General features: G+C 39.6%; 1 protein-coding gene across 2 annotated transcripts in view; it reads right to left on the reverse strand.

The window, feature by feature from the left end:
- Positions 1–20,923: 20,923 nt before the first annotated feature.
- GPATCH2 (G-patch domain containing 2) overlaps positions 20,924–25,052 on the reverse strand; it is a gene marked incomplete at its 5' end in the record, with an annotated part of 120,853 nt that continues 116,724 nt past the window's right edge. For both annotated transcript variants that reach the window (XM_081998062.1, XM_081998061.1), the window contains one exon: positions 20,924–21,613. In XM_081998062.1, the coding sequence (XP_081854188.1) occupies positions 21,444–21,613 (170 nt within the window). In that variant the 3' untranslated portion in view covers positions 20,924–21,443. The remainder of the gene's footprint in view (positions 21,614–25,052) is intronic.

Here is a 25,052-nt window from a genome sequence, read left to right on the forward strand (position 1 = left end):
TATGTCTGTGACGAAATAATTACAGCACATGTTCTACAGCTTTGATAAACACCCCCTCCCCACACCCACTCTTATACACAGACCCAGCGTGGATCGACTCCCACCGACCAGCGCGAATACAGACAGACAGGCTTTAGCTGAGAATTCAGGCGCAGTGTGAGCTTGACTATGCGAATGAAATGGTTCTGGAGTGTATTATTTTAGTGGTACAAATCTAGCGGCTCTATGAAAATATGTTCAAAATCATTCTGGAAGCCAGGACCATGTAATTTCAGTATACCTTTAATAATCATAGATTTTATTATTTCTGTTTTAGTTAGGCTGCATTTTATTGAATTGGCTTTTGAGAAAGCTTTCATGGCTTTATAGAAAGTGGTAAGGCTCCATTCAGAGCTTTCCTTTCATGCCCGAGACATGAAATCGGAGTAACCAACAATTTGCACGCATAATTCCAGCATACCAAATGAGGAAACAAAGAGAGCGGCAAAAATTGAATCCACTGCCTTCCTGGCCTTATTGCAGGAGACCACTACCAAAAAAAAGAAAAAAAAAAAAAGAAAAAAAAAAGAAAAAGTAAATTAGCTGTTTTCTTGAGATTCCCCTGGAAAACTGTATCACCAACATTTTGTCTATGGGTATGCGGGAGACGCCGGTACGCCTCGCATGCCTGTGGTAGATGGATGATACTGATGGCAATCTAACTGGAACATCCTGCCTGAATATGAACAACAGATTTGTCAGTGTGTGACAGGCTGACAGCCCAGCTCCCAGCTGCTTGTCCACTGTTGTTAAATCAGTACCTTGTCTAAGCGTTCAGCAAAGAGGCAATCTGCTTCCTCCGTTCGTACAGGCAGGTTGCCAGTTAAAAAACAAGTATTGGCTTTAGGCTGCAGTGCCATAATGCATTGAAAAGATGCAATCTAAACCTTTGTATACTCCTCAGGCAACAAAGAGCAGGACTTGGAAGTACAGGCTCAGACTCGAGACTATCCTTTTCAAAACAACACGGATAACTCCACAGGGGAATCATGAAGGAAACGCACGAGGATTTGAAAGCTGTAGATGACTTAACAGAACTTATTTAAGGAGGAAAATATGGTTTATTTTGGTACCAGGGAAGCAAGTTCGTGCTACTGTACTCAAGAGTGTGCCAGAATTTCCTTTAGAACCGTATTTTTAAGCAGTTTATAATTCATCAACAGTAACAATTAGCTCTAGGCTGAAATTTCATATGCAAAGATGCAATCCAGAAGCATTTGGGGGGGGCGGGTGTGAAAGAAAACAACAAAAAAAAGACAGACAGGAAAGAAAAAACACCCGCTAATGTACACACCCACACTAAGTTACAGAACACAAAGAAACAGCTTACTGGTTTCAGAAGCTTTTTTTTTTTTTCTCCTTCTGTGACAAAAAGTCTCCAGCTGGTTTCGGTTCTATAATTTGGTTGCTCTTAGTTGGCCATATGAAAGAGAGGTTTAAAACCTGTGATGATAATGAAACGAACTAAGGAAAGCACAAATCCTAGCATTAAGACTAACATTTTCAGCTTTTGTGTGTGGTGTCAGCGAGGCAGCCTCTGAGGAGCTGCTCAGTTACCCTAGGACTGAGTGATTTACACTACCAACTGCAATGTCTCTTTGGAAGCAGTTTCGGTCTGTCAAGTCATTCACGAGGTATGTTTAAGAGTCCCTAAATACAGATCCATACATCAGACCTCTGTGGGCTGAGAGAGAGCCATTATAGTCTATCGGATCAATAATCATCATAGTCTCATTCACGGCCCCCACGTGAGCGAGGCTTCCCAGAGGTGTCACCAGGCACCCTTGTCCTAGGTCAACGTGCAGTCAAGGAGGTCTTAGCAAGCCTCATGGTTTGCTCCCATTCTTGGCTGGCACCCTCGCCCAGCCCTTCCAACCCCTGCTCCTCCCTCCGGCAGAAATTTAATCGGTTGTTTCCTGCACCACAGGGAGCCAGCTGCACCTTCCCACCACCGCTACCCTTTAGGAGCTGCTTACCTTGGGCCCATAAATCATACTCAAGTCCTAAGTATGCAGCTGCATAAACATAGAAGCACCTGTATCTTCTTAAGCATCCTTTCTACCCGGTCCTAGGTCAGGTAAGCGCTCCTGCTCAGGAGAATGTTTATAAGCATACATTTCATCTGAAGTCACTGAAATTTAAACACGCACTTGTTACAGTCTTTCCCAGTGACAGCCCATCGCCATTTAAAAATTTCTCTAAAAATAATAAGAAGAATTGTATGCACGTACACATTTACATATATTCTTGAAAATTCCCCATACCAAAGTAATCATACAGGCTTCTAAAATACATTAGTTATCAATTTATCTCGTTCAAAACCCACAATACGGCCTTTAGAAAATAAGGCAAACTGAAGGATGAAGAGACATGTAAAAAAAAGCCACTGCAACAGAATAATTTGCTTGCAGAATAATATTTTGCAACCTGTGTGGCCTACGTGGAATACATAATGGTTCAGAATAAAAGACATTGTTGGCAGGTTTAAGTCTGAGTTCTCCTCTTAGTAAGAAAACCATGTCTAATGAATGCTGAAAGAAACTTTAGGTCACATCACGGCATCAAGCATGCTGATAGCTAATAAAACAACTACATCTTATGAATAAAGGGAGAAAAAATTAAGCTTTCTATTATCGTGCTCTTCTGCAATTCCCTTGTAATTACCAAGTATCCAATCGGTTTGTATTAGGATGTTTCTCCTTCTTCTAGCAGATGTGTAAGATTAAGCTTAAAGGTAAGGTACTCAAACTACAAGGTTTAAAGTGAGAGCACAATCAATTTGTGGTTTCCAAGTGTACTGTAGCTGGACTAATTTTTACTGTTTGCCACAATCTAGAAGGGAAAGGGGGCAAAATATTTATGTAGGAATTGCCCGCTCTGCATCTCATGTCACTGTTGCTAGGATGCGTCATAAAATTCAAACATAATTCTGTGACAATTAGCTTCATAATAATATATTCAGAAATACAACGCTGCACCCTATGCCAGAAACTATTTTCTGCTTCAGTGTTTTACTATGGCTGAACTTCTTAAAGGCGCCGACTGTTTTGAACCAAAGCTGCTTTATTGTTTTTTTTTTACCCACGGAAAAGTAGGATATCGATGTACTCGCTCGCTGCCCAGCAGTATTCTTCCATTTGTGGAAGAAGAGTTGCATCACAAAAAAGAATCGCCGAAGCACTGCTAAAAAGTTCAGTCTCTTCATAACACTTCATGCTAGGACACTTACAAGATAATATACTTGTTTGTTTTACCGGCCTTCTTGATGTTTATCTTTAATTAAAGCTGTAATTTCATTCTCTTTTTTTCTCATTTTGTCCATCCTTGTAACCTGGCTAGTGGCAGTGAACTGCCACTAAATTGCACCTTTATTTACAGCTACAGCTATGTTCATGTTTGTTTCTCAAGGATAATGAAATGAAGTGCCTTCAGCAGCTCCGCTTGCACAAGAATTTATAAAGCAGCTGTGTAAAAATGATAATTAATATGATAATTAATATGGAAGCATTATCTTACCTCTTTATCATGACGCTGATGTTAATGAAAAAGTTACTGAGATGTTACTTGCTCATCCAAAAAATAATAATGGCAAAAAATTTGTGAGTGAATACGAATCTGATACAACGTTTACACAAATCAGTGGAAAATTCCTCTTGAATCTAATGGGCTTTGGCTGTATTTTTAGGTAGCATATAGTTAAGAATACAAAAAATACTTGGGTTATTTTATGTAAATTTTTTTTTTTTTCCATTGCTAATCACACACTAAAGTATTAATTTCAACAGCCTGAGACCTGGGGAAAGGAAGGGAAATTCAATGGGTCAGATCCGTATCTCCAGTAAACCTGTGGCTCTGACCCTGGAGTTTCATCTCTCTTCACTACGTACCTAATCAGGAATACCAAGGTACACCCAGGGAAAACATTCTCCCCTTCCCTCTTTTTTAAAATTCAGAGGGAAGTGGGCTTTGTATGTGGATAACTATTTTTGCCTTCATATTCCCTATTTCAACATGATCTCCAGTCAGCGTGATATTATGAATCCTATTTAACTATGCTTAAGATCTCTCATTTAGAGTTAAGTGGAAGAAGAAAAGGCAAAATTGTCTTTGCAGATGTTAAGAAGAAATTCATCGCAAGCAATCATCATTTAATATCCCGTGCTGACTTTTTGAACAAGTGCTTTCTCTAAATAATAAATCAAATGAGCTGGCACTAGCAGTAACACCTTTGAATATGAATGAGGAAAACAAGAATATTAAAACAATAGAAACATTAACATACAACCCCCCGCTATTTACGGGAGGGAATGGCAGAGGACAGTGTGAAAAATAGCTCTTGCTTCTATTCCGTTTTGTCGCGACCCATCGCTGGCACCGGTAACGGAAAGAGAACCGGGTCCTTCCAGCCGCCGGGTACCCACTGCCTTAAATCTCAGCCTGCAGCACTTTTTCTTTACAGGGCAAGTGATGCCGCTGCGCAACGCACCCGCCCGGGCTGTTTCCCCCGTCCTGTCCCCACCAGCACGTGCCCACTCACGTGGCTGGGTGGGCTGACCGGACACCCCTCACCAGAAGCACTCTCTTTCCCTTCGCCCCGCCAGCCTCACCCCGAGCTCTGCCGGCGCTTCCCAGGGAGGACCTCCCTCCGGCTGCCCGGCAGCCCAGAGGAGAACCTCCAGCCCGCAGTAGATCCGTCAGTGCATGCGGACCCCGGGCGTGGTGTGCGTCGTTTTGTCGCTAACGCGTGCCAGTGACATCACCCGGCGAGTACTGGGACCTCCGAAGGGTTGGTTTTCCTTTGCCTTCTGTCGCCGAAGGGTGTTAGATCTCACGCTGCACGGGAGGTTCTCCGGCTACCCAAAAGGTGCCACATAAGAAACAAGGGTAAGATGCAGGTTTCGCAAACTAATTCAGGCTACGGATGCGAAGCCCACACCTGGGGAGAAAAAAAATAGCGCTCTCCTCTCTATTCAAAGCCGATGATGGTACTTTTCAGGCGTCTGCATGTTGGTATAAGGTATGTAGGACATAGGAACTAGGCAGCACTTCGGTCTAGGTGTATTTTAACCACACTGCTATTTCTTTGGTTAGTTCTGTATTTTACACGTATATTTTATATATTACATTCTAGATTAACCACATAACTTATGAAAACGGCATTGTCTTAATATCTCTGCCATATTGACTAGCCACATAAATAAAACATCAGAGGAAATGACAAGTGAATTTGCTGGTCAAAGACACAAGTTCCAGAAAAAATAAGCAGCAACTTTTAGATTAGCCGTCAACCATTTAACTGGTTGAACTATCTGTTATGATCAGTATAGCCAATTACTTTAGACCACCATGCTCCTGTAATGCCTTGACTTTCACAAAGATACCTGTTACATCTACGCATCTGGATGCCGGCAAATGTAAAGAAGAATATTATGGGGACAACAGTAGTCAGGGTTGACCTAAACTCAGTGACCGCTCTTGTGTTTGGGCTCAGTTAATGTTACGCCTTGAAGCTGTCGTAGTAAAGGAGACACAAAGGGGTGTGCAGACAACTACCGCGTAGGAATAATCCGGATTTTCTCCAGGAGAACGGTGTCACAGAGAGACTAAACGACTTCACTGAGGTCCCACTGAAAACCTGGTGTCACCTCTAATTAAACCTTCAATGCAGTCCCTTAAACGCCACGCTACCCGTGCAAAAATGCGGCGGCGTTGAGAATAGGAACAAACCCCCTTACAGGCTGTGAACTTGGGTACTGCTGGGGTGTTACGAAGTGAGAAAGCGTTCTGCAGGTAAGTGCCACTTACCTGTACGTACCGACTTATCCCTGATGTGCTCCAACATGCTGCAGCAGGGAGAGGGCTGGAGGCATACGGGCAGCCCTGTCCCACCACCGAGGCAAAGGAGCAGCAGTGTCAGTGCTTCCCAGCTTTGGGGACCGTGCCAGCCTTGTATTTCTTTCTGGCTACGCCGGACCTCTCTCTGCTGGAGCTGGCACAGGTGGGGAAGCTGACTACTACCTACTCTATTACTAACATGAAGATGATATAGTTTTAATTCCTACCTTTGAGCTCTGTTTTAGTGACCTTATACCAGTTCCCAATATGAGAGCATTTCTTTTTTGTAATCAACAAGTGATTTTAAGGACCCTTGAGATAACTGCACTTTGTCTTAATTCTATATGAAGTACATCTACATTCTTGCTATGCTTGCAGCTTTATCGGACGTTGCTGCGGCTTTCTCCTTGCCTTCTTGGGGGATTGCCTACACAATCCCACCTATTATGGATATGTCCAAACCACAAAAAATTAGGACTTTTGAGTAAACTGCAACATCCTACACTTGTTCAGCATCAGACAGTAAGGGAAGATGCTTTAGCAGCACATTCCTACAGGCTGATGTTCCAGACCCTACAATCAAATGTGAGGCTGTATTTGGAAGCAATTGTACCAGATGGCTGCATACTATGGAGGGTTCCGAGCCACCGACAAATTCAGGGTGATAATAACAATAATTAAGGAAGGACTTCTTCATAATTTCGCTCACGGCAAAACTATGGTCTTTTTAAAGGTGATGACCAAATATTATTCACATTTCAACGGCTGCTTTGGATGCTTGTTTAAAATCAGGCTACAGCAGCATGTAGCTACATCTAACACGCTGCTTAGTGTGTGTAAAGCAGCAGGAAATCTTCAGTCTGAATGGGAGGGGGGGAAAAAACAAGGCAGTGATTCACCAAAGCTGAAATCTTTGCTTTGTTGTATACCATACTTCTTCTGAGTGTGCATATATCATCACAGTGAGTAACTGCTGAAGGCTGAAATGAAAAACTCTTCTAGATGGCTAGACTAGAACTAGTCAAGTTGCTGCTTTTTCAGTACGTGCGCAAGCACACACACAGGGAAAATACCGCAAGTAATTTTTGCAACATCCCCCACATCATTTCAAGACAACAGTTGGTGAGTCACATTAGACAGCTTGCTAAGGAGGGGCACAGCAGCCCTGCCTCAACGAACAGTGAGAGAAGGGGTCACTTCTTGTAGGGCAGATGTTGCTCTAGTCACAGATGTGGACACAAGCGAATGTGCAGAGAGGGTGGTGGATGGATATGTCATCACGTAGGCTGTGGATACGCTCTTCACTCTGGGGAACAGCAGCTACCAGCACTGGGATTTCCAAATCCTGCTATGTACCTATGAGGGTGAATATATTTGGCCGAAGTCTTGGAATACTTGCACAGGGGATGGATTTCAGGCTGTGGGTAGTTCCTTCAGTGGCAGAGGAACAAGTATTACTAGTCTCTGCTGTTCACAAGCGCTGTGTCACAATCTTCAGAAGGGATTTAGAAGGTAAATTAACAAAAAATAGCACATACTTAATGCTGTGAGATTGAACTGAGCATTCAAAACTGGCAAATGCACTCACTGTATCTGAACACCTTCAGCCAACTGCAGCAATTTATCTTACAGATACGTCTCCCAGGATATGCTTCTTGTAAGCCATTTTGCACATTTGCCACTACTTTACCCCGAAGCATGTAAAAAACCCAACTTTTAAGAGAAAAGGTAGTCAATGCTAAAGTGATAAAAACCTCTGTTAGGACAGAGAACTATGAAAGTGACTTCATGACAGTAACATAGAAAGGGTATTGTAGGCTCTTTTCCAATACATCTGCTGTAAAACCACAGAAGAATATAAATTAGATCATGTGATCTAATTTCCCTCTGAAATCTTGAGCAACAGCTCTTCCACTCATCACCTCACTGAGTCACCACACAACCCACTGGCCACCTCCACACTGGAATCCCTAACAAACTGGAAGTTCATCTTCAAATGTCTGAAGAGCATCCATCACTGCCTCCCAGAGATTAGACTTTTTATACACTCCCTCTGCCATTGCCAGGAAATTTGATCCACAATAAAGTTGCCTTTTGAAATATTTCACTGGTACCAGTCTTATCAATAGCTATAAATAGATTCAGGACTTGCTAAGAAGGAGGAGGAGAAAAGTTAAATTATTACAAATACAGTGTAAGGTTGAGGAAGAGAATGATACCAGTGATTTAAGTAATATTTACCTGTGATAACATCAGGCTTATTGTAGCCATCGAGGGGTCTCGATGAAAACTTCCCGGGTCCTCCCTTCTCTTCCACCCCTACTCTTCCTGAAGCAGTGGCAAACCCTCCCTGAAGTTGAGAAGACAACATCTCGTGAAGATAATTTGGACGCCAAGAGTTCATGAAGCAGACAGCTTTGCGAAGCACTTTTCACCTCTGTAATGATCAGGAATTAATTGCACAGTTTTCTGCTAATATAGGCATGTATTTTCACATCACTCCTTTCCTCAGACCTTCCCATGGAGGAAAATGGAGCTTCCCATATTTTAGACAACAATTCAGCCATGAAAGCTATTGCCAAAATTGCAGCTACCTGGGGCTATGTCAGAACATCTTAAATTCATCATTTCCCCTAAAACTTTCTTTAAAACTCTTAAGAAGGTGTAACAGTTGCAATTCTCAGTACGTGCACAAAACCAACCATCTTTTGCTTTGTTGCATTAGGTATCCGATAAGCAAAGCTTCTTCTGTTTGTCATAAAGGTACAGCTTGCAAGAGGGTGTAGCTGTGAGATAGCTTCTCAGCAATATTGATGGGTTGATGTCTTTTTATAAACGAGTATTTCAGAAAAGACTTAGCTGAATAGTCCTAAATGATCATATTTAAAATACAGAAATTATTGAACTACATTTACTTTATATATTTTTATGGAAAACCTGCTTATTTAAATACCCTGCACACGCTGAATTTCCTGGTTATGAAAAAAGTGAAGAAAAATACTATTTGCTTTTAGGTAATCGGATTCTGTGGGATCTAATCCTATATCCTATTTATGGCTGTGCTAGCTATTCAAAATTAAAATGAACCTTTCATCCATGTGTATCATAAATGGGCATTTATCAGGATTATATGATTTTGCAATCCATCTGAATATGTAACCAGAATTTGTTTTCTTTCCGTTTCACTATGTAATTACCATGCAACAATAACAAAAGTGACATGTTTGAAGAACAGATAAAATGCTGTAAATTGGCCAGTAATGGTGATATTTCCTCATCTTCTGAAAAACCCATTTATTCTCTCTCTCAACAAATCAAGGCATTGTCAGCCCATACTCATCTTGTGGCCAGAGGGGCCCTACCAATTTCTAGATGTAAGTGAATACTGGAATGCAGATGAGGGCTACTAACTAAGGCTTTCAACCCAGGCAGCTGGTCTTAGCTTGCCTCAATTTCTAAATCATCCATAATGGGGCCAAGACCTCCGAAGCACTAAAAAGAGCGAGCTGACATGCTGGACAAACTGTTAATTTTTTCCTGAAGAAGCTGCTATATTGCACATCTGTCACTGCTGTGCAGACAATTACTCACGGAGTGGAAAAAAATCTGCTGCTTGTTTCTCATGTAGTTGTTAACGGGCGTAAGGAGAAACACAAGAGTGAGCGCGCTGCGAAAGGAAGGCTTCTCAGCCTTCTCCCTCTTTTTTTGAAGTTGTATTTAGAAATGAAAACATATGAAAGCATCCACATTCCCTTGTGTGCGGAGTCTGAGCTACTACAATTAAACCCATAGCTTAAGTCCTCTAATTTTCTATGGCTATATTAGAGGTGCAAGTTGCAAAAATTTCTGCACTTCAACTATGAACTGCCTTGAAAATTTGCCTTTCTAAATTTTTGTATTGCTCTAACATACATGGGTAAGATTTTCAGGCACCATCATTGCAAAAAGAAAACACACGCAACACAGATGAGAATAAACCTGATGAAAGTGCTATTTTTCACGCTACGTTTCTTAAATACAACTAGGCATTTTTTCATGTTAATGTTAATAGGTAAAACATCCACAAATTTTAGCTGAAGAGGTGCTCAAAATATCATTAATAATTGTTCTGAGCCAAGCGAGGAAAATGACTGCCAGAAGTCCAAAGTTGGGGCGGGCAACCAGCCAGCCTGCACTTGGTCCTGGAGAGCAGGGGGAGCAGAGCATGGGACCACTCAATCCTATATGAAAACCATCCAGGTGGGGGCTCATAATAGTCATCAGAGTTGCTAAAGGAATCCATAACAATCACAGTCTTCAACCATGATAGTCACAGCGGTCATTATGTGTTTAGCGTAAATTTGTATAAAATACCAAAGACAGCCTGAGCTATGGAAGGGGTTTAATATTTTAATTATTGAATCACAGAATCACCAAATAATTAAGGTTGGAAAAGACCTTTAAGATCATCAAGTCCAACCATCAACCCAACACCACCATGCCCACTAAACCATATCCTGAAGTGCCACGTCTACATGTTCTACAAGGAACGCTCTTCTGCGGCAGAGCGGGAGGTGTCTGCAAACCGGAGCGTAATTTATGCTGCCTGACAACTCAAAGGCAGAAGACAACTCTAATGGACAGATAAAACCAAAAGTGGCAATAGTAGATCATACCCTTGGCAGCCAGTGGCACCGTCTTGCTGGAGAGAAACCGGGATCTACTTAAAACGTCAGGTGTGTAACGTAATGCGTCTGTGCTTAGTAGGACACCAGCACGAGCCTCTGCGATTCACTTGCCAGTTGATTACAGATTATCATAAACCTGCTAAATAAAATAGTATTTATTACCAGTTAACCCAAAAAAACCCCAGCAAAACCCAAACACTTTCAGGAAAACTTTTGATAAATTTTTTTGTCATGTTAAATTGACATCTTAAAATACAATAAAGATTACGAAGTTGGGGTAAAAATTGAAATGGAGTGAGAGCGTATTTAATTTACCAAAGTTAACAGCGGCAGCTTGCATCACCGGAAAACAGATTTTAATATTTACTGGGACTGGTTGTGACAAATGGGCGAAAAATGCCACTGAACAGAACAAACCTTCCACCCGCACCTGCAGTGACTCCTGCCTGGTCAGCAGGCGATGCCCGTGGCATCGGGCTGGTCACTTCGAAGGGCACCACCAACCTAACGCTTCCTCCGAGAACCCCTGCTTCAAGTAACGTCCAAAGTGATGAAATTTGGAGAGAAAAAAACGTCGTCTCGATTTTTGGGGGGCTGTTACGACATATGCCCCACGCTGTCACACAAGGTCAGACTTTCAGTTTTCCTTGTGGTCTCTGGGTGGTTCAGTTGCATTGATTTACCACGTATATGACCTAAAAATACATTTTGCTGCTGAAGCAACAGGGTTCAGTTGCTGTTAGCATCTTGTCTCGCAAAGGATCCAAACAATCGCAGCCCACCAGGGCCTCATCTGTAATACCTACACTAACCGAAGAATGGCTGACTTTGAGCGGCCAGGAAATTTTGGCCAAGATCCCACATAATTTCTCCTTCCACCTACCTCGCGACCCGTACTTTTCCCTTCTCTTCATCAGTATTTACCATGAGAAATAGCTGCTGAATGTGGCCCCATGTGAACAAAAAGAAAGCTCTTGTGCACTTCAGAAACTCTCTTTTATCCAGGGAAATGTCTTCAGACTATTTCCCTCTAAAGGTATTTTTCAGAAACAATTAGGATCACAAGGGTAGTATATAAAGTGTCACAGAATTTTTCTATGGCTTGAAAAATAATTATCAGCTTATTTGCATTGTTAAATGTTAATTAGCTATGAATGGTAATTTTTTTTTTAACACCGCAATACTTCAATTTCTCATTACAAAATAATTTCAGCTCTATTAATTAGTTCTAACAGTAACTCATAGTAATGGATGACACCTTAAGTGAGCTATTAAATGCACTTTACCACTGATTAGGAAGAAGACAACTAAAAAAACCTGGCTAGGTTTACATAAAGACAGAATATGAAACAATACATTGCAGATTTATTGGCTTTCGTAGAAGCAAATCACCCCTTTTAAGCAATATGGGCTTAGTAGAACCAAAGGCTTGTGTCACACTTCTGTGAGGTATGTGGGGTGACTATTTAACAAATGGCCTAACATTTAACTACTGCTTTCATAATTTTATGTATTACACCATTCTCTACAGAGATCTACATCTGTATGCACATTTGTGTGTTTGCGTGTATAGACACACACAGGCAACAACTTCATTTTCTCAACTACACAGTAAAGCATCTTTTTTTTTTTTTAGCTTTGCCTTTTTGATTCACCAGGTGCAAAGGCAGCACAGGAATGTGGTCATGGCTAAAATTCTTCAAACAGCCACTATCCTGGATGCTGACAAAATTCACCACAGGGGATTTCTTTTGTCATGGACTAGTACAATTATTCTTGCAGCGGTTCATTTGGAAAGACCTCCATCCCAAACCAGTGCCTAAAAGTCTGTAACTGATCCTGCATGCCAGATGTGTGAACCTCACAGATGAACCAGATGCTCTGTTCCACAGCAAAATGGCAGCCCGTGCCAGGAACAAAAACCCATGCCAGTGGCTATCAAACTCCATGATCAGCATATTTGACCCTTCCGGGAAGTCCCAGCCTGCACCTACCAGGATGCTATTGGCAACATGTCTCAGAAACTGGTGCTGGCCATTCCCCATGCTCACCTCTAAACCTGAAGCAATTAGCCCAGCGGAGTCAACGTGCCACTCGTCTGCAGGGTGAGTTGTCACAGACCACGCTGCAACACAGCGGCTGATGGGGCCGTGGTGATCGAGAAGAACCACAACTCAAACCTCCTCATGGCAAAGACAGACAACTGATATTTTTAACTTGCAGTAACAGGTAACATGGTTCTGACTGGGACAGTGTAAGTTGCCTTAGATGCTGCCCTTGATGGGACATTTCAACAATTCCAAAAGAAGTTTTGGAGTGAGAATGTGTTTCTCAAAATGTATTTTGTTGAGCTGGTGCTCCAAGAACTTGCTGCATACCTGGAGTCTCTAGACCTGCCCATGTTACAGCTACCTGAGGAAGTCTGGCTAGTTCCACCTCCCCAGCCTCCTGACATGGATCCTCCTGAACTGGAAGCATGGAAACTACTACCAGGGTGGCCTCCAGTGATTGAGCTATACCAGAACTAAAAAAACCACAAGGTAACTTCAGGTTTTCCAGTTCTTTGCTCTGTGATGGGGAACTTGTAAGTCTGGAGAGACTTTGCGAGACCTCCTCGCTGCAGGGCCTGAAGCCAGAAGGTTTCAGGGGCTGCAAATTGTCAAGGCTTCCAGGCTCTTTGATTTTCCAGGAGGGAGCCTGGCTCTAAGTAGTTGGCCTATGGAGGTGGCCTGGTAAAGCCAGAGCTGAAGACTGTGGTAATCTGGTCTCTGAATAACCTGTGGAATATATTGTGTCTTGCCTGCAGTTTATTAGAAAAGGCGCAATTACACAAAACATTCGATTTTGCTAAATAAACATTCTCTGCCACAAAAATTCTTACTTTTTGGGTAAATATGGAGTCTAGATTGAGGATGAGAGTAGCTTGATTTTAAGGAGTCGATTTTTTTTCCTCTGAAGACATGAATTTGGCACACCGTAGTGCAAATTCAGATTTTATTTTATTACATGTAAGCTGGAGATGGAGAGTCACAATCGGAGGCAGCCTACCCAGTGCAAAGTGCCGCTACTACCAGCCCTCCAGAAGCCCCAAGTAGCGTTCATGGCCCTGGATGTTCAAAAGGGAACTCAGCTGTGGGAGGCACACTTCTCAATGTTAGCAATTAAAAAGTGTAACAGGCAACTATCAAGTGCTGGGACTACAATTTGCAGGTCTGAATCCCTACACCATTGCTCCATGAACCTCCGTCATGGAAAACCCCATGCCTACTGGGAAAACTGCAGGTAGGTACAACACAGAGGTTGAAAGGCGAGAGGATTCTCTAGATGGTAAATTCTTCTCTGTTCCAACACTTTTGCAAGTGGCAGCATTCCTGCCTGGACTTCCTGTTCTGTCGAATCCCTGGCCAAGACCAACTGTTGAGCAGCTGACCTATCTTTGTGGATAATGGGTAGAAATTGCCTAAACTCAGTTAAAAAGAACTGTAACTCGCTACCATTCATATGCTCATGGACAAAAAGAAGATGAAAAATAAATCAACTTACACACCACAATGAGTATAAAGGCAACCTGGTAATTGTGTTACTTATTATGTACATCACATTAAGAAAACACTTAAAATAATTATTGGTTCACTCTCAAAATCTCTTATTTCAGTAATAAAGCATACCATGGCATATAAAAAAGAAATCTATGACAGATTATGAAAGTGTTCTCTCAGACAGTGGAACTACTTGAGTTTAATCCAAACTAACATAACTGGTATTCATGTTCAAGAAATGTTTACATCTTGTCTTAGCTATACTTACGTATGTTGTAGATCATATCTATCACTACCAGAAATGAGAAGGCCAGCATTACATATACCGAGAGTTTGGCATTTAGAAAATTTTTAGATACCTGACTGCCTTCACAAATGGCAGAACATCTAGATGTTTGCGGTAACCTGGAACATTTTGAAAAAAATAAGGCAACACATGTGGAATTCAAACTTAATTCTTAAGACTTGAAACCAAAAGCTCAACATTGAAAATGTGTATACTTGCAAACACAACCAGAAAAATTCTTGTGCCTTCCAACACAATATTTTGTAAGAAAACAGTCAAGATTGTGCAAGAGAGAAACCAATGGGAGTATGGTGAACAGCACTGAGGGTCTTCAAAGAAATCAAGGCTCTAAATGCAGAAACATTTTATGGAAGGAAAAAAACCCCCACCCGTTAGTCTCAATTCTTCAAAGAATCTCCTTGCACCACTTAAATATACCTTATAGGATAATTTGTTAAAATCACACTATAGGCAATTTCCAAGGAAGTTAAATGAAAAAATTCACAGCTCATTAAAGCAGAAAACAAAACTCGTGGAAATGGACAAGCAGGGAACAATCTGAGGTCCAGCAGCAACAGTAAGACATGTCCGAGAAGAAATTGGAGGATGTTTGAGAGTGGGCAAGTATAGAATAAGCTGACTAAGATGACTCACTGAGAAAGTTTGAAGGATTCAAAGCAGTAGATACATGAGAAGTTCAACTTACCTCAGGTACTAAAGCTGCCAGTATCCTTCAAACATGGGTCAAAACGTTGAGTCTATTTTGCCAAACACTTTGACTCCGTATCTCATGGCACTGAGTTTCTTATAGCACGTGTCTTAATCCCTCATAATAATAGTTTAAAAGAAAATGAAGGTTACTTATTTCTTGCTGTTCTTATCTTGTATGAAACTTTTTTTTGTAAATAGGAGAAAATATTACTTGGGACACTTACATTTTCCCTCCACATACTTCTGACGCATGTTATCCCTTGCTCATCTGCCCCCAAATTTAAGAGTATTTCAGTTTTCTCATTATGTCATAGCCTCAAAAGTGACTTTGATCCTTTCCATTATCTACAGTTCTTACTCTTCTGCTATAACCTTTTTGAACTGGAAAACATTTTATATTTTTTCTTCTCCTTTTTCTTGTTACTTTGCTGGAATGAAAGACTACATGATACATACAGAATCAACTACCCAGTACTGAACTGGCTGCCTGATGGTGTTGACTGTGGCCTGGACAACCTGGTGTGAGTGGTTCCTTGTGTGTCATTTTGAGCTGTGCAAAATGGAGAGAGACCAGGTTGAAATGGCACCCTGACTCCCTGCAGTGCTGGGATGTACCGCGTTTGGTACTGAAAGGACAGATAGACCGACCATCATTAACCAGGAGCCAACCTGCACGTTACAGCAGCCAAACAGGTGCCCTAAAGAAACTTGGTGCTGAAGATGAGCCAGCACGATCCAGCAAACGCGCAGCTGACTCCAGGAACTCTGATGCCATGGAAAATTTAGGACCTGTATCTTTTACAGGGAAGGAAGTTAAGGCCCCAGTCTGCAAACACTTGCATGAATGCTTATTTTTAGACCTATGCAGTACTTCACATCTTGAAGTCAGTGGAGATATTTATGTGCACAGAGCATTACATATCTTCCAGTCTTCATCAGCTTGGGGCCACAGGAAAGAGAAGGGCCAACACAACAGCCTGCCCAGGTTAAAGAAATTGCAAGTTTTCAGTGTCAAAATCTCTCTTAAAATAACTGATGAAGGCAGCAGTAGGCCATTCAGAAAACTGGCCTATGGAGGTACTGAAAAACAACTTCACTGGACTAGTAGAAATGATGGAAAAACTTGAGTAGCATCACTTAGCACATACATGACATTACACCTTAAGAGAGAAAACACTGGTTATAATTGCTTAAAAGATACATAGGGTTACACTTTTTCAGAAAAATGGACAAATATTAAGGATGAAAGACAACACTAACACTGAAGACAAGGCACAAATAAACTGAGCATACCTATGATGAAATATTCTGAAAAATAATAGTTTAATAAGCTCACATATTTAATCAGTGCAAATATATTACAATAAAATATACATTCCTCAAAGACTAATGACTTATGTTCACAGTTTCAGAAGTCAGACTCCCCAATACTTAAATTCATCATAACAATGCTATAAGCAGTCAGGCCAAAATCATAACTTTCTATAGATGGAATACCTCACATGAATTCAAACCACTTTTCATAGCTGTTAATAAACACAGTTCTCATAGGTGCAGGAAATCAAGTTTACAGAATCCCAGTGATCTTCAGCCTTTTACTTAAAGATTGAATATTCAAATACAACCAATATACCGTCACAGTCAAAATACCTCCAACATCTGTTCTGTTGTAGGACAGGAGAAACATCGGAAGCCCAAACATTTCCACCAGTTACCTACTACCAGTCCATCATGAAACTTTTGTTGCTTTTGTAAGGTTTTCCACAATAACTTAAAGCACACTTACATTAAAAAGTTTCTTGATAGTTTTACTGGACAAACTCTCTTATAGCTTATTAGATAGCAGATACAGCTTATATCATTCTATGCTGGTAAAGTTTTTACATATTTTTCTTTTTTTAGCAAAAAACCCCACTTGAGGCAAGCAGAACATCCATGGTGAAATTGCTGCACATCCTCCAAGACTTTTTCTGGTACAGAGATCATTAAAAAAAAATAATAAATCCCAATCTTAAATACTGTACCTGTACCCCCCCACCCCCGACCCCAATAAAACCTTTTGCAAGGAGAATTCAAAGCAAAAACATATAACAATCTTTAAAAATGCCATTTTCTCTTTAAGCATTTTACATCAGCTTTACAGCTGGACTACAAGTCGATAAAGAAATAATTCAAGACTCTGTTTTTTCAGACTGAAAACATACACACTGCCCTTAGGTATGGGACTCTATTGTGGGTAACGCAATTGTTGTGCACTAACTATACCACGGCTCTTGAAAACTCTGCTAGGGTTCAAAGTCTCATTAAAAAGTCTCTCGGCTTTGGAGTAAGAGGGAAGGGGTCCCCACTTCTGACATGCCTTTACCGTAACTGCCCTGGGAGGGTGGGGAGAGGGAAAGGAAAACAAAAGTTGTGTGAGTTCTCCTTGGAGGAAGAGTTTTGGAAAACTGTTTGAAGAGAAAGCACAAGGTCCTGTCACAGTTATCAAAGCATACACATACTTAAAAGAGTGAAGAGAACTTGTATTTAAATGTCTTAGAAGAATACGATAACAAAAGTACTGCAAACATCTTAAGGTATTGCCTGACATCGTGGTGTAACCTTTTCAGCTGGATAATAACAACAACCTAGAAAAGAAGTACTAGTGAAAAGGTACATAGGAGGTAGAATAAAAGCTTTAACATAATATGCATCTGCTTGGTACAAGGTATTAGCAACCTTAATTATATTTTCAGAAACAGTGTGTTTTTGTACTCACCTATGCAATAACAATGCTATTGAAAAGGGCAGTTTAAGGAAAAGAACATACAAAACCCATGAAGAATGGAGTCTATTTATTTTATTTCATCTTGCATTTGTGGTGTTAAAGCAAAGCATTCTATACATATTATTAGCTATGTACTGCCATTCTACACCCATTATTGATCTAATTGCAGAAAGACAAATGCAGAGACAAACTTGTTAAAATGAGCATATTGATAATGCTTCTCTGACTTCGACAAATATTTATTTAAAAAATAAGACACCGCTCAATGGGTTTCTTTTATTAACAGTTAATGGCTCAATTCACAGAACTTTGACACACCATGGAACATGAATAGCAAAATGCAATGCTGGTAATATGTAATGTCTCTTTACTAAACATTCTGCAAAGGAAGAATATTATGGTAACAGCTGAGCCACTGATTAATCAAACACCTAAATGGAAAGAATCTGGCAAGTGATAGATGGTAACTTTTAGATACAAGATGATCCCATATTTGTTTATGTAGGCAAAAAACCCTTCAGTGTCACAGCCATTAAGAATTATTATCTGAAAATACTTGTATATGTATTTTAAAATAATGTGAGTCAGCTTTATAGCAGGTATCATAGTATGACTGCAAGTTAGGTATGGCAAAGACCTGAAGAAAAAACCCAATAAATCCAAGTACTTTGACCTGTTTTAAAGCCAACTGACATTGCAATGGCTTAAAAAAGAAAAAAGTACAATTCATTTTTGTTTTGTTTCTTAACACTAGTTTTACCTGTGCAAAAATCACACTCCTGCAGCATCTTTAAAACCACTCCTGTGAGATGTGGAAAAACAGAAATGACATGATAGTGTGAGTCAGAATGGGAATTTTACTGCAACAAAAAAAAAAAATCTCAAAACACTACATTAAAATATTTTAATAAATCACTTTGTTCTACAGCTTCTAACAGATCGAGCTGACTGTCAGCTGTGGCACCTATGAGAATACCTGCTGGAAAACAGACAAAGTGTATCTATCTCTATATCGAAGTCAATTTGACTAATCTTAATGTCTAATAGTTTCTCACTAATAGACTGATTTAAAACAAATAGTTGTAAGATTTCCAATCAGGCTAAATAGTTCTTCCATTACGGTTGCTTACTAGGTTGGCTACTTCACTGTATCTGCATGAATGGATGAATAAAGGGTTGAATGGACTAAAGAGGTTTTCTCTCAACATGTATCCATTACTTCCCTCTTTTTAAAACGGGAAACATTTTCAAGTACTTTTGGAGCTGCAGACTGATTTCTTGAGGAACTACTGCTACAGTAAATTGCACAGAACTACTTCAAACAAGTGTTATATGTGCCATACTTAGAATTTCCAGCCCAAGATATGTAGGTGTTGTAAACAAAGCAAAACAATGGAATTTTAACAGAGAATGAATATTGCTTTACAGTTTTGCAAATAGAGCTAGAACAACTAGAACTTAAAAGATTCACTTTCACAAATCACACGTTGAAAATTAATTTAAGGAATTTTTGATTGTGGTATACAATACAAAGAGGTCCTTGGCATTTGGTCTCAGTAGGACTTGCATTGAAAGAGCGGGAGCATGCCACAAATACATTATTGTAAATAACACTTATACAAGTGGGCGCCTCTGCAGGCTGCAGAATTCCAGGCTCTTGGCTCTTTGCAATTATATGGCCCTGAAATCCTTTGGATATGGAGTGTATTTAACTCAGCTTAGTTGTGCAATAGCTACTTGAAGTGGCAAACTCACATTATGCTACGCCCCAAAACTTTCCAATAAAAAGTGTATGTGTTGATTATAAATTCCAAATCTGTTTAAATTTTCTTATAATTTCAAAATGCAAAACCACACAATCATATCAAGTATTCAAACAGCAATAAATAGTTCTCCTGAAACTAAGAGAACATGTGCATTCAGCCATCATTAAAAACAATATCCAGTACTAACCTCTTACTCTACCCTATGTGTATTGTGAAAAAATGTTCCAAAACTGACAGTACTCACAGTAGAAAGCATGAACATTTCTTTTAAGCAAATTCAATGGTATAATGCTGCTACTTCTTTTCCTAGTAGTATTTTTCTGGATAAATGGGTGAGGTTGAGAGAAAAAGAAAAGTAATAAGAACACTTCTTAAAATTAATCTCTGTATTTCACAGTCACATGAAGGAAGCTGTGTTCTTTTTATTCTAAGGAAATATCTTTGCAAGTGCCTGGAAGTAAGTATTTTTCTCTGCAGTTTGGGAGCAGAGGAAGGGAGAGATCCTCCTCTTGAAGAAAAAAAAGACTGGAGAACAAAATCCTGTTCCCTCTGCAGTCAGGGTAAATATTGCCAGCTACTACAGGGATGGGTGGGGAGGAGGGCAGGATTTTCTCCTTAGTCCATCTGAACAACAGTTTCCTTCAGCCTTATCATTTAATTTTACAGTAGAATTTGTTTTATACTGCAGACCAATAAATACCCTAGGAGCTTGATTGGTTGGTGCTTAATGAAATTGCTTCTGCTGACATTAGATACATTAGGATACTGATTAAAATCAAGAAGGTTCATTAAGTGTTTTAAATTGCTAGCTTAGATTTGGAGATGCCAAAGTATCTTTTTCCTTCCTTTCCTCCACCCTAATCCTGCTTCTCCTTGCTCTTTTAACTGTTCATGATCCTTAAAGATTGTGGCTCATTGGCACAAGCATGATCACAAAGCAAATGATAACACAATGTTGAACAATGCACTGTTTAAAATATGCCAAAACCCAGAATACAAACACTGAAAGTCATCTTTAAAACACAATTTCCTGGTTCAAAGCTCAAACTAGTCTTAAATGTGGAAACACTGAGCATTATTATTATAAAGGGAAATTCAAAGTCAGAATAAACTTTAACTTTTTAAAACATTTTCTGAAAAGAGAAAATCCTGTAAATGTAAAAACAAGTATAAGAGCTTTACTTTTGAGCTTGAATGTAGAAGACAGTGATACGTTGCCAGATAATGGTATTGGAATGGCATCCCTATGACAACAAAGCCATTTTTCATGCTCTTATACAAAATTACATACCATATCACCTTCCAGTGGGAAATGTGTATATCTTATGGGCAAAATGATGGCTTATCTGTAAATACTGTTAAACACTAGAAATACCAGGTTTGGAAACTTTGCCTGAACAGGGTGAAAACACAATAGCTGTAAAAAGTTCCATTTTCCTTGACAAATCTTATCAAGACTCTCAAGATGAAATTATACTTACAAAAAAAATTTGCTTATATACTAAAACCTGCTGTGTCAGAAGCTTTTATGAAAAAAGTGAATATACTGAATTTTATGCTTAATACAAACTTCAAGACGACAGAAAATAAAAAAGTAGAAGTTTTTGTACATTTTAGCACCATTATAAAGTTAGACTTGAATGCCGGTTCTGTCACTGTGGCTGTACCTTGCAGCTGGTGTAGCTAATATGAAGCACATTGACTTCAGCGATCTTTGAGAGAAGAATAACTGGATTTGCCAACCACAACAAATACTGTGTTTGCCTTTTTTTTTTTTTCTTTTTAAATTAATTTTGAGCTTTATTTTTATCAGGCAGCCAGAGTGCATTTCTGTCAGCTAAATCCAAGTCCGAGTCCTTTTGGTCTCTGGATGGCTCGTATTGGCTCTGCTATCCCTTTGCCATCTGGTCCAAGGCCCGTTCCCGGGGTCCAGCCCATACTCTGAAGCATTCTGTTTCCAATGTTGTTTTCTGGGATTGGTTGGGTGTTTTCACCTACAAACCCTGAGATTAAAGAAACACACAGCATTAATCAGCACTGCCTGCCATGTGGAGAAGAGCTGGATAATCTCCCTTAAAGCTTTAAACCTTATTATTCTCCTAATTCGTCTAATAGGTTGCTAGAACAGGCTGTCTTTGCACATGTTGACCTCCTGACTGCATATGATTCTAAATAATAGAGTCTTACACTTTGCTTTACTTGTATGTTTTTAAAGACTCACTCAGTTTTTAAGTATGACAAATATCGTCACAGATCTTTTATATTCCAATACAGTGGATTTTACGTCAGTCTCAAAGAACATGCATCACCTAAACAAGTCTACCAATACATTGGCAAGATTACCTGAATTTCTTGTCTTATACAGTTACTAAGCCAAGGCACATCATAGTAACACAACCATCCTTCCATTCTTAGTAATATTTATCAATGCTCAAGATGTCTTTCAATAAAACACAATAAATATTTTATTAAACAATTACAGCTATTAAAGAAACAGTACAGACAAGTGGTCTACTATTCTCAAACTCAGCTATATCTTCACTCAGTTTCTCTTTTACTGAATGTTGCAAGAAAGATTTGATATATCCAAGTTTACTTTTGGTATTTTCAATGCCATTAAGTGTTGTTTACACTTTTCTTTCCATACCATTGAGATCTCTGAGAAAAGCTACACACATACGGCAGAAAAGGTTATCAGGATTGCAAGTGTTAACATAACAGATTCATTTTTTTAATAACAGAATTTTTATTTCCATGAATACATCATAAAAAAAAAGTGAAGTCAAGTAACAAAGCTGTTTTTTCCCCTCATCAACCAAAGTCCTCAAGCTAGAGTTTGGAGATGATGCATGGATAAACCTTCCCATATATAGCTGTCTTGCATGAGGGATACAAATGATTTACTTCAAGAATCTGCATTAAAACTTAGGAAGTTACACCATACAAAAAAAATTTAAAAAGGGATGAAGTTTTTGAACTAATACAAGCAGTTGCATGTAGGCAGCTAGATTTTGTTTTCAGCTTTGCTCAACATCCCTCCCCCCTCACTAAAGAACAAAAAACCCAACCCCAACATGTGCCTAGATTCAAATATTATCTGTTTAACTTTCTACCTATTTATTCTGGCCTGCTACTTTTTGAAAAATACTGTACAAGACGACTATGGTTTTGTGTTTTTGGAGACAATAATGTCTTCAATCAAGAATTTACCATTGACAAGCAGCTGGCTCATCATTATATTAACTTACTAAAAAAGAACACAGGAAAAGTTGAACATGCACTTCTGAAAAGCCTCATCTATCTCAATGAGATGCACAAAAAAAAAGCAAAGCCCCACAGTGGAAACCACATACAAAGACAAAAGTTCAAAGTGAGAGGTGCATATTAAAAACCTCATGACTGTGATGATGAATTTACAGTACTCCAGCACTATCCAATACAGATCTGTTCATATTCACTAAAATGCTGGCTACATAAAAGGTAGACAGTTTCCTAGTATCTCAGTTCCTAAGTCAAAATAAAAGGGAAATGCATTGAGAGAATCATCCTTTAATGCTTAACGCAAGGCTTAAAATAAAGGCTTTTAACTCAGCAGCCTCCAGTCCCCGAGAGGGTTCCTCTTGAACTGTCCAACACAAAATTCAATGTCCAAGATTTCCTTTCTTTTCAAGCTCCCACAGGCAGAGGCAATTTTCACACAGAGGAGTCCCTGACACTGCCTGGCATAGACAACACAGGCTTCGCAACCTTCTTAGTTATAGTTTCTAGCTCAAAAGAAGGGAAAGAAAAAAGGCTGCTGTTCAACAAAAGTTCCGGTAAACCCCACAGGTAAAATCCTGGAAGTGTGTTTTGGTCCACTTTTCACAACAAGCGATGGTGAGAAATGGAGCACCGTTCCAATGAATGTCTGTGGAACAATTAAGGGAAAAACTTAAAAGGGAAAAAAGATCCAACAGCTCCACCACGCAGGAAAGAGCAAGGGTAAGAGTGTATTTCATGACATCTAAGAATTGGAAAAACTAAACCATTCATAATGCTGCTTAGTCAAAGACAGCAATGCTGCTGGAATAGTATGCAAGGCATAGCCTGAGACAACGTAAACAGCTTTTTTGTTAGTCTATTTGGGGAAAAAACCACAGACCTTTTCCTGTAACAGATGTTATCTTTCTATATGAATTTCAGTTCCCAAGACAGCCAGAGCAACCTCACAAAAAAGACATGAAAGAACAATCTGTACCCTGACATGTTATTTAATAAACTGATGTTTCTATTTTTGATTTTTTTTTTGAAGTAGCTCAATGTTTTCTGTGTGGTTTTTTTTTTTTTTCCTGTGACTGACAGGATAATTAGAATAGTTTTTGTTTTTAAAGACACATAACTGCTTCTAGAATGTACACTATAACTGTTCTTTCCACCACTGTACATACCGTTCTAACTCCTGTTAGAAGACTGAAACCTCCCCTGAAGAGATCTGTTTTATTCTTATATGTCACCAAATTAAAAAGAAAAAAGAAAAAAGAGCAGAAATCACCATAAACCTGGCTTCATAACTCACTTTTGGGCAAACAATCAAACAGCATACACCATTCAACGGATAACGTGTTTGGAGGCTTTGTATTGCAGTAAGAATAAGGAAAAACCAAAGCGCCACCCAACTTGCCTATATTACTAATTGACTAATTACTCCTCCTTGCAAATGAGGTAAATATAGATAGTTTTAATTGTGGAAAATATTTAATATATGCAGGCCATTCTTTTGCAGTATAGTCAGTTTTTATATAAATATTCTCTACCTCTGTCTTTAATATTGCTGCAATTTTCACCTATCATTTGAAAAATTTATCTGTAATGCAATGTATTTTACTTGAATCAGAAGAATAGAGAGTGGTATTGCCCTCTTCCTCCATTCCATGACCGGTCAAACAATCGGAAAAAAAATATTGCATTGCTGATTGACTGCATGACCGGAGAGAGCTCTTAAAAATCATGCTACACCGTTTGCTATTCCCCTGACCCTCATTCCTGTGCTTTGGGCTTTTATTTTCTAATTAAAAGCAGTAATTGTCCTTGCAATAATAATCTTCCAAGTTCAGTTTTTAGTTCATGCCTATGGCACTTCTTGGACTAGCCAGTAGGGCCTGTTAGAGAGAATGGTCCAAGCACACTGGCCTTGAAAATGGCTGTGCTACCCTCTGAGACATGTTCAGACTCGACCCACCCAGGAGCAAGAGCAAAATCAACTCACTGTGTCATCCCACACAAAATAACTATGCAAAATCAGATTAAGAAAAATAAGCAGGGACATATCTTTCTAAGTACATTGCTGTATGAGGCTTTGTGGGGTTCCAGGCGGTCTCTGTACTAATAATTTGTAGGAATCTCTTGAGTAGAGCCTTTTCTTTCTACAGACTGAAAATGTTTTTAGCAACCGTAACAACTTGA

This window comes from Phaethon aethereus (genome assembly GCF_964289735.1).
Source record: "Phaethon aethereus genome assembly, chromosome: 3".
In the NCBI taxonomy this organism is placed as follows: Eukaryota; Metazoa; Chordata; class Aves; order Phaethontiformes; family Phaethontidae; genus Phaethon; species Phaethon aethereus.